The sequence below is a fragment of the Chenopodium quinoa genome, unplaced genomic scaffold, assembly GCF_001683475.1.
Source record: "Chenopodium quinoa cultivar QQ74 unplaced genomic scaffold, ASM168347v1, whole genome shotgun sequence".
Lineage (NCBI taxonomy): Eukaryota > Viridiplantae > Streptophyta > Magnoliopsida > Caryophyllales > Amaranthaceae > Chenopodium > Chenopodium quinoa.
Genome location: NW_018743942.1, coordinates 2,688,571 through 2,699,616, shown reverse-complemented (window position 1 = coordinate 2,699,616; position 11,046 = coordinate 2,688,571). Strand labels below are relative to the sequence as shown.

Genomic DNA, 11,046 nt, shown 5'->3' with positions numbered 1-11,046 from the left:
TGTAATTGAAAATCACGCCTAATAGATAATTTGGACAACCGGTTTAGGTTCCTTTTTAATCTTGTTGTTAATTAAAGTGATCACAAATTTTATAGAATTATGTGTTGCATTAATATTAAACCAATTTAGCTTAATAATAGTTTGGAGCAAATTGAATATTTTGTTTGCATGCCTTTGAGATCGCATGAATCACTTTTCACTATAAGAATCGAGTAGAGGCCAATACGGGCGAATGTGACTTTATGACTCACTTCATACCATCATCCCCGATCCTCCTTTCGTGGTTCCGAACCATATGGAGTTAGTAATCTCATGGATTATGAATGGGGTGTAACCTTCACGGGTCAATCGTTGTTGCCTATCGTTGTCCCTTTATTATGGTTGCCTTTTATGGTCCGTGAACGATTTACAAGTTCCTTAAAAACTTGTTGGCGGCTCCCTACTTTCCTTGTCCCTAATCCCATACGTCAATTCCCACTTCCTATGAGTGCCAAGCATAGTCACCACATGCTTTAATGTAGGCGCACTTCGAGCGACGCCTACACCATTCCTAAACCAATTAGGATTAATTAGAAGCTTCTATAAGTTTCCAAATGATCTTAATTATTCTTTTTGAAAAGAGAAGATTAAAGAGTTTGAAATTGAATAAAACTCCACTTTTTGAAAGTCTTAATTCTATTCGAATTGAAAGACATTCAAAGATATCCAGATATTATTTTCATGCCTCATAGTTTTTATCCAAATTTAGATGGTTGGATAGCTCTTGAAATTATATTTCCAATGATATATTATAATATTAATTCCGAGTTATAACGGAAAAGATATGAATGAAATACCAAACTCTATCCAAAACAGACACCGTATCCCTATTTCGGCTATATCTTTTATTCTAAAAAGGATTTTAATTTTATTTTAATTGGGTTAGAAAGAATATTTCAATATATTTCCAACAACATATTATTTATCTTATTCCGATTTCTAGATCAAAAGATATGATAAAACAAAAAGCGCAAAAATTGTTGTCTATCGCAAGAGTTTTATTCCGATTCAAATTCGATCTTTTCTTGATTATTCGACCCTTCTTTTTCATTATAAATAGAGGTCATATCACTCCATTTTCAATCATCAAAAAGATTGATCACAAAATCATTCTCTTCTCCCTCTTTAGTCTAAATACTAGCCACCCTATTCTCTCAAAATACTTCCCCTAAACACTCCAAGGAGTCCATACTTGACCCGAGGTTCTGTCCTTAAACCAAGGAGTGAAAGGTATAATTAAGTGAGGGTTTGGAACAAATCAACTCTACTTTTTATTTAATTTAATTTTTTCAATTTGATTTATATTTTTTATTGAAGTTACTAATAATTTATTCATGATGTAGCAATTCAAGGAAACGCGAAAAGTGAGTAATTAATCACTTAATTACTCTTATTTTTATTCTTGTTGCTAGCATCATGATTAGATTTATTTATATTTGATTTGAATAACCAATTTATTTTTGAATTGCTTCCGATATTAATGTTGATTTTTACTATATTTGTTGATCACCATATTACATGTTTAAAGGGAATAAGTAATTTAAAATCATGCCTAATAAGATAATTTGGACAACCGGTTTAGGTTTATTTTTAGTCTTGTTGTTTAATCAAGTAATCAAAATATTTTAGAATTATATGTTGCATTAATATTCAACCAATAGGAATCACCTTTCACTATAAGAATTGAGTAGAGGCCAATACGGGCGAATGTGACTCCCTGATTCACTTCGTACCATCATCCCCGATCCTCCTTTTGTGGTTCCGAACCATATGGAGTTAGTAATCTCAAGGATTATGAATGGGGTATAACTTTCACGGGTCAATCGTTGTTTCCTTTCGTTGTCCCTTGATCGTGGTTGCTTTAAATGATCCGTGAACGGTTTACAAGTTCCTTAAAAACTTGTTGGCGGCTCCCTACTTTCCTTGTCCCTAATCGTTGTCCCTAATCATATATGTCAATTCCCGATTCCTAAGAGTGTCAAGAATATTCACCACATGCTTAACGTAGGCGTACTTCAAACAACGCCTACACATAATGAATATATCCTACGCGCATACGTACCTTGAATATTGCCTAATACCGGCCACACTTGCTAGAAATCATCTAGCTTGAAGTTTCCTACAAATAAAAATACATAACTATAATTAATCCACTGTTCTCATTAATTTTCAGCAACTATAATACTCTTTACAGCTTACTAATAAACCCAATTTAATGACATAAAAGCCATAAAACCATTTTCTTTAAGTTGGTACTTTAAATCTCTTCAAAAAGACTTAGTTTTTATGACTTAAATAAAATTTCAGCATACCTATCTAATATAAAACATCACTTTTAGATTAGAAAATCATATATAAATCATTAAAACCTTTTCCCCTTTTATGGGTCATCAAACCCTAATTCAATAATTAAAGAGTAGTATGTATAATTAAATTACAACATTAAATTGAGGGCTTTAAATTCATTAAAACCATGTTTAAACAATGAATTAATCAATAACAACAACCTAGCATCAATCCCTAACCAATTACATAAAATCCCTAAATTTCTAGGGTTTGGGTTCTTTATTGAATAAAAATCTGAAATTTATACCAATAATTTGACAGCATCATAATCCCTAAATCAATACCAAAACATAATTAAAATCATGCTTTTAAAAAAATAAAACAATAGAATTAAATTAGGAAAAGAAAGAATTTTTATTTTTTTAATACTACCAAACCGAAAAGAGGAGAAAGGAAGAGGAGATGGCTGGCGGTGGTGCACCGGTGGGTGGTGGCGCCGGTGAGGGGAAGAAGAGAGAAAGAGAGGCGTGGGAGAGAAGAGAGAAAAATTAAAGAAGGGGAAAAATAAGAGGAAAAGAGAGAGAGAAAATAGAGAGAAAACCTTTGAATTTTTTATGAAATCTGACAATTATGAATCTTGAGTGAAAAAATCTTGAGGCTTTAAAGTATTTATACTCCCTTTTTAAACAAAAAATCATAATTACAACATTGTCATTACTAAATTCTACTCCCCTTAAATTTTCCTTCGGGGCCAACTTATTAGGCTTTTAAATTTTCTTAACTTCCCAATAAGTTAGTCTACTCATTTAAATATGATTGACTAAATTAAAAATGTTTTTATCGCCTCAATTGATGACTCATTTAATTTATACACACTTACATTTTATTTAAATAATTAATTTCTTTTTAAAATAAAATGAATCATTTTAATGAATAAAATAAATAATTTATATATATATATATATATATATATATATATATATATATATATATAATAACATACAGAGTATTACATTTAACCTCATCAGGACTTCTAGTTTTATGTCTCCATGCTAACTTAATCTTTTTATGATTTAAAATCCAATAAAAAATTTCATCACACCTCCTAGTGTCAAAGGTATATTCCCTCTTTTGATAAGATTTTAAATATTTCTTATAAGTAAACTTCTTGTTAGTTAGAGGTAAACATTTAAACGAAGGACCCTTTACAAACTCAGATATCGTTGCTTCATACATATCATCTTCCTGATCACATTCTTTAGCAATGCTAGCTATGCTAGCATGATACTTATGTTTAGACCTAAACTCTTCTTCTAAGAACCTCTCATAAGCCATCACAACGCTAGACACAACGACAAAATTAGGGAAGTATTGTTCTTTGAATTTTTTCTTGAAAGGAAAGGATAAACCCATTTGGACAATAGACACAAACTCTCATTTGGGTATTTTTAAGTGGCATATAATCTTAGCATTCTTAAATCTGTGAATGTAATCTCCTACAGGTTCTCCTTTTTCCTGCACTATCTTAGCTAAATCACCTTTAGTGACCTATGCCTCAACTCTAGTGAAATGGCGGAAGAAATTGAGTTTGCATATCTTGTCAACTTTGAATTGAATTAGGTCGTAAGTAATTTAACTAAGAGAATGCAATATCGGTAAGAGAACTAGAAAACATCCTAAGCTTAAGGAATTCATTGTTCGCCGCCTCTCTTAACATATATTGACAATTGAATCTAACCAAGTGTTCTTCAACAGACATAGTACTATGGCTAGAGAAAAGAAGGGAGAATTCAGGAACCTTGAATCCTCTTGGGAATAGATACATCCTATTAATCCACTAAGGAAATGGACTACAAGTTCCTCTTCTAGCATATCCACCGTTTTGACCTATAGCCCTTTGGATCATTTCCTCCACTTGCCTAGCAGGGTTTCCCGTCCCATTTATGGAGGTTAACCTTACATTGTCCCATTGGGTTGAATTGATGTATCTTGCATGTGAAAAGGTTTATGTTGGTTCCCTTGAGGATTGTGGAAACCACTATATCCAACGCTTATTCCTCTTAAGGTATTATGATTAGGTTGGGACATCCCTGGATATATATCTTTCTCCATATGGACCACTGGCCCGACCCTTATTCCATGAAGAACCTTGCGGGATGGACAAAATTTGGATATCCATATGTATATTGGTTATAATTCCCAGGTTGTGTGGAATATTATTGGGGCTTCTCTCGGGAATAATTAGGCCTCTTGATGTAAAGGAAGCCTTCTCTTGGCAGTTGCTCTCTTGTTTTGCCACATGTAATCTTCCTATTGGGATATGTGTTGCCTTTTTATTAGGCCACGTGTCACTTTATGATTGGACCATGTATTGGGTAATTTTACCCTAAATAGTATTAGTTGGCCTCTTACATGAATATATTTGATCATAATATACTACCTCCGATTTTTTTTTAGTTGTAACTTTGGAATATTTTATATCTCTCAAATAATACCCTGAAGTTGCAACTAAAAAAAATTGAAGGTACTACATAAAACTATATAAAACATGAATTTGAATTAACAAACAACAAAGTGGGTAGAAATTTTTTTTTATTGCAACTAGTAATCATATAGTCATAAAGTGAACTAGTAAATATAATGCGCTATTTACTACTTTTAAAGATTGTAAATTTAATGTATTTAATCTATTACTTGAGTTTTAAAAATCAAACAAAGAGTATCATATCAATAGAATATTATGTTGCTTGATACTACAAAACAATAGATGGATCAATATAGTGAAAACAAAAAACAAACCAATCATGATGAAATCAAATCAAAATGGGCTAAATTATGAAGTAAAACTGGTTTGCCACAAAATTTTGAGAATAATAACTAAACATCATCAAAACAATATGTGCATTGAAATCTTCCGTATATAATATGATATATCTCTTTATATGCTACTAAACATCATCAAAACAATATCTCTTTAGAAACAATCAAATACTTAGCTTACAAGATTTTTATTAGCTTTTGAATGAGCTTAATCAAACTAACAAGAACAATATTATTTATGGATATTTTTCCACATCAATTTTCAAGTGATGTTGCAAGCGTGAAATAAGTGTATTTTAATTCTAATGGTTTGCGATAGTTACTAATTTGTAAACTTTATAATCGCTCGTTCTTATTGATAATTATACGAAGTATGGTTACTAATTATTTACACAATACCATTTATATATCATTCTTAATCATTTTCTAAAATTACTAATTAATTATGGATTATAATCGATAAAAAATCAAAGTTTAAATAGTAAAGCACCAATATAGAAATTTACCCTACTAAATTTTTTTTTAATAAAAAAATTATTACAAATATTAAAAAGATAAAAAATTAAATTATATATATTATTTAACAGAATAAGATAACATAAAAATTACAAGTAATTTATGAATACTCATAATTATATGTATAAAAAATATGGAATATTCTAATGTAAATACTGTTTTATGTCGTTTGTTAATTCAAAAATTATGTAATATAATTTATTAATGTTAAATGAATCCACATTAATCTAAAACTAGATTCACCACTAACAATGTTGTTTTCAAATCAACAAGGTTCAATGGAAACTATGTATTATAGGAAATCTCTTTATATTAACAATGTTGATATTATTTACTTTATTCGAAACGATTTAACTCATTATCATGTAAAGTGATATAAATTAAAAAATTTCAAGTTATTTACCTTTTTTTTCATAAAACGATTTAATTTTATTTGGTTATTTATAACTGACTAATGTAATGATATTTTTTATAAGATAACACCGAAACTTTATTAGAGAATTGATGTTGAGATAGGGACGCTATTTTCTGATGTTTATCCAAAAATATATCTCGAGATCATTGACAACCTCGATGAAATAGATAATTGGATGAAGCATGATTAAACTAAGCATAGTCAGAAATAGAAAATTTTGCCAACCATAACATTTAAATTAGAAACCCGACATATTCTGGCATGATGATGGATATTTTATTTTAAATTTGAAATCTATTGAGATATGAATGCAATTTTGTATTCGGGGCCCCATATGCTCTTTGGTAAACCTGTTATAGTGAAAATTTGACATACGAGTGTTAAGTATGATTTCCATGTTGAAATTTTAAAGTAGTCTCATATAGGTTAAATTTCCAATTTGCCTTTAAATTGTTAGGGTCTTGAGATTCTAAATAGAATTGAAAGTTTAGATTGTTTGAGGTTTCTATTTGTGTTGATGAATGTGCATCAAGATAGCTTAGAGTCTCCTTTGATCGGGTTCTCATTGAAATAGATGTCACAAAAGCCTTGCCAATATTAATCAATGTTTAAAGTTGTTTTGTACTGTTGAAGCTAAAGGTATATAAGAGTAGACACCACATTTTTGTGTTAAGTACAATAAGGTGGAACATGACTGTGCTGTTGTTAAGCTTAATCATACTGCTGTCAAGCAGTATTGTTGGGGAAATTGGTTATCGGGTCACAAAAATTGTAACGAATTGAACAAATTAACACTTTGAGCGCGTGAACAAAATTACTTTCCTGAAGTAATATTTCAACCCTAAACACCGTGTATCACAAAATTACTAGAAGATACAACGAAGACAATGACAATAGTGTGTAGTATGTTTACGATCTAATGTAAAACAAATATTGATATTTTATGATGATGATAAATTGGGAATTGAAAAGGTTTTCAAGACGTGAAATATAAACTGAATTTTTCTTTTGAATATGTTTCATCATATGTTTTGGGTATTGGGTATTTCACGTGGCAACCTTTATTGTCCTTCTTTTACTGCTACTTTATTGGGTGTTAGGTATTTCGTGTGGCAACCTTTTGTGTCCTTCCTTTACTGCTACTTCTCAATTCGATTTCTCTCTCGTTGCTTATCTTTCTCTCTCTAACTTGTAATGCAACATAAAAATTACATTTTGAAAATGATAATCAATGACTGAATGTTGGTATATTGTTTCTCGAATTCTTCAAAAATGTCCAAAAAAATCAAATTGGGGCTTTCTTGTGTGATGTATAATTGTTGAAATTAATTGTCCCATATGATTATATGTTGGATTGGGAGAATTTTGATAACAAATGCATGTATTTTGGTTGAGAAATGAGCAAGTTATGTTATACCCATGAGCTTAGTACGAGACCTTCAATGGAGGTTCCTCCATTGTTAATCACCTTTTAATTTTTAATTTTTTTATTATTTAAAAAATATTTTTAATAGAGGATATTTATTATTTGGTGGAGGATATGTATTACTTGATAGTGAATATCTATTATTTGATAGAGGACGTGTATTATATTAGAAAATATGTACATTTAATTAGAGGATATATATATATATATATATATATATATATATATATATATATATATATATATATATATATATATATATATATATATATATATATATAATAAGGAAAATACAAGTTAATCTGCCAAATAAACAAATTTTTGTTAATCTGATGGCATTTTTGTAAATATATTGAAAAAATAGGGTCATTTATTCAGTACTTTTGGTGAGTTGTCCAATTATTGTTTTTTTTTTTCTTTTATTGTTTGGTGAGGAAATTACACATGTACCCCTCAACTAGTACATGAAAAGACGCATATACCCCTCCACTGTTACTTGAAGAGACAATTATACCCCTAGATAAACAAAATTTGTTTATCTGCGGAATCGACTGGGTATCCCTCATATATATATTGGATATGTAAAGTTCATTGAATATGAATTATTTGATGGAGGATATGTATAGTTTATTAGAGGATATGAATTATTTGATTGAGGATATCTACAATTTATTAGAGGATATGATTTAACCTAAATTGAACTAAAATGTATCCTCAATAGACAATATTGTATCCTCAATCTTACTAAATGTATCCTCAATAGAAATGATTGTATCTTTAATATAAGTTAATATAACCTCAATGTAACTAAAATTTATCCTTAGTAGACCAATATTGTATCCTCAATAAAAAGTATTCTCTGTAGACAATATTGTTTCTTCAGTCTAACTAAAATGTATCCTCAATAGACAATATTGTATCCTCAATTTAACTGAAATGTATCCTCAGTACAGAATAAATATATTGTATTTTTCAATAGAACTAAATTGTATCCTCAATCTCAATAAAATGTATCTTCAGTAGACATTATTGTATCCTCAATGTAACTAAATGTATCTTCAATAGAATGATTGTACCTCAATCTAACTAAAATGTATTCTCAGTAGATAATATTGTATCCCCAATCCAACTAAATGTATCTTCAATAAAAATGATTGTATATATCCTCAATACAAGTTAATATAACCTCAATCTAACTAAAATGTATCCTCAATAGAATATAAAATATTTGATGGAGGATATGTATAGATTGTTTGAGGATAGTTATACTTTGATGGATGATATGTATAATTTGTTTAAAGAAAATGTTTTATTTAATGGATGATATGTACAATTTGTTAGAGGATATGTTTTCTATAATAGTTTGATGGATGATATATACAACAATACTGTTTATTAGAGGATATGTATAGTATGTTGGAGGATATGAATTATATATCACCCTCAAATCATCTAAACAATGTATTATTTGATAGAAGGAATGAAAAGTTTATTGGATGACATATATTATTTGATGAAAACCAAAACCAAAAATTAATTAATTAAGGAAATATTAAAAAATGGACTCTAATGTTGTCGTCAAATTAAAAATAATTAAAGTAATCATAATATTCTACATTAGTTGACCATCATTAACACAAAATTTCTCTCTACCCTTTCTTTGCTCCTCTGCAATAATGAACATTACTTACTCCATAGCCATACATCAAAATACAAGGAAAATCATCAAAAATAGAAATAAGTAAAACTTCATAAAAAAAAATCATCATTTACATCATATCGACGACTTTACTGGCAGGTGGTACGGTGAGATGGCTTAAGAAACCACCATTGAAAGAGGGAGGGGAGATAAAGTAAGGCCAACTCACCATTGATAGAGAGAGGAGATATAAAGTAAAGAATTGAAGATGAATAAGAGAGCTGTAGAAGTGCAGTAGAAATTGGGCTGAACATTGTTAATAAGCTTGTTGGGCTAAACAAAGTAAGATCAGGCCAACAAACCTGTGCGTCTGACACAGGATATATATGAACCTACAAAAACCTTATTATGAAAAATAGCATAAATTGATAAACCTAGAGTACAACATAATCTAATATTTAGTCACACCCACAATATGATAAGATTATATCTAGAACATAAGACACTGTTTTTTCTTAAGTAATGTCCTAAATAAGTTTATGTCATTACTTTACCCACAAACAAGTTCGCTCCAATACTTAGCTAGTTCAATGTATTGCATTCATTTTTCAAACGATCACTATAGGATCATTTAAAATAAGATGATTTTCATTATTTAGTACATATATAACCCCCACACATATACTTGTGGTTGAGAAATAAGTCGCACAAACTTTACTAATAACTATAGAAAATTAATTGACCTCCAATCACATTCTTTTCGATCATGTTTAGTCACACAAATTACATTATATTACAATAAACTATATATATGGAAAAAGATCAAAATTACAATACTAAAACCCCAAAATTATAATCACAAAGATGTATTTTGTATGACACACTACACATACACACTCATAGACTCATTCCTTAATTAAACATCCAAACCAACCCTACCCCTTTTCAATTAATTACAAATACTATGAACAAGAGATCAATACAAAAAACATTGCCCTTGAATCATTTCTCCTATGACACCCAAACCATTAAAAATGATTAATGTACAAAAAAAAAAAAAAAAAAAAAGATTTTAAAGCTTGAGGAAACAAATATACAAATAAAACAAAGAACAAAGAACAAAAAATATTGGCTAAAATCGTGAAATTTATCATCATTGTTGTTGTTCCCTTATTTTTTCTCCTTGAGAAGGGCTTCTCCAAAATCCTGTAGCATAGAATTTTTCCCACATTTCCTCTTCCAATTGCATCAACTCCTTATCCATAATATTATTATCATCACTACTAATACTCCCACAAGTTCCAGGATCCATCACCACCAACGTCGTCGCCATATCAGTTTGATACCTCATTTCTTCTAAAGGGATGCTATATCGACATGGACTTGCCCTACTCGAGGCGGCGAATGATTGAAGAGGGAGGAGGCCTTTTTTCATCATTCGTCGCCTTCGGTGTGTTCTTAGGGCCTTCTTGCATATACTTGCTGGAACCTTGTACACAACTAGCACAAATAAATTGATTAATGTGCATGGACAACAACACCACACCGCAGCGCACTCCGCTGTGGTGCCTCCGGCCATCTCCGCCAACCTACCATTAGGTGGTAACGACGGAGATGGTTGTAGGAGTGCGTGTTTCCTCCTATACGCCGCTGTCCCCGGACGGAGGTTCATTTTCTTCTGAGTCATAATGTACGTACCAAAATAATAATAATAATAATCTATATATTTATATACTTACATATATTATAATTAATGATAATCGATTACCCTGATTCCTGAAGAATATTCAGGAGTCGGGTTGTGGAAATCCCTTCCCTATATTTATTTATTTATTTATTTTAAAATATGTAAGTTAATAGAAAAGCCGATAGTCCAACCTCACAAACGGATCTGGGGAGATCCGG

General features: G+C 30.2%; 1 protein-coding gene across 1 annotated transcript; it reads right to left on the bottom strand.

The window, feature by feature from the left end:
- Positions 1-10,294: 10,294 nt before the first annotated feature.
- Positions 10,295-10,828, bottom strand: LOC110688895. The gene has a single exon (XM_021865655.1). It carries the CDS (start codon positions 10,826-10,828, stop codon positions 10,295-10,297), a length of 534 nt encoding a protein of 177 aa, XP_021721347.1.
- Between the last annotated feature and the right edge of the window lie 218 nt (positions 10,829-11,046).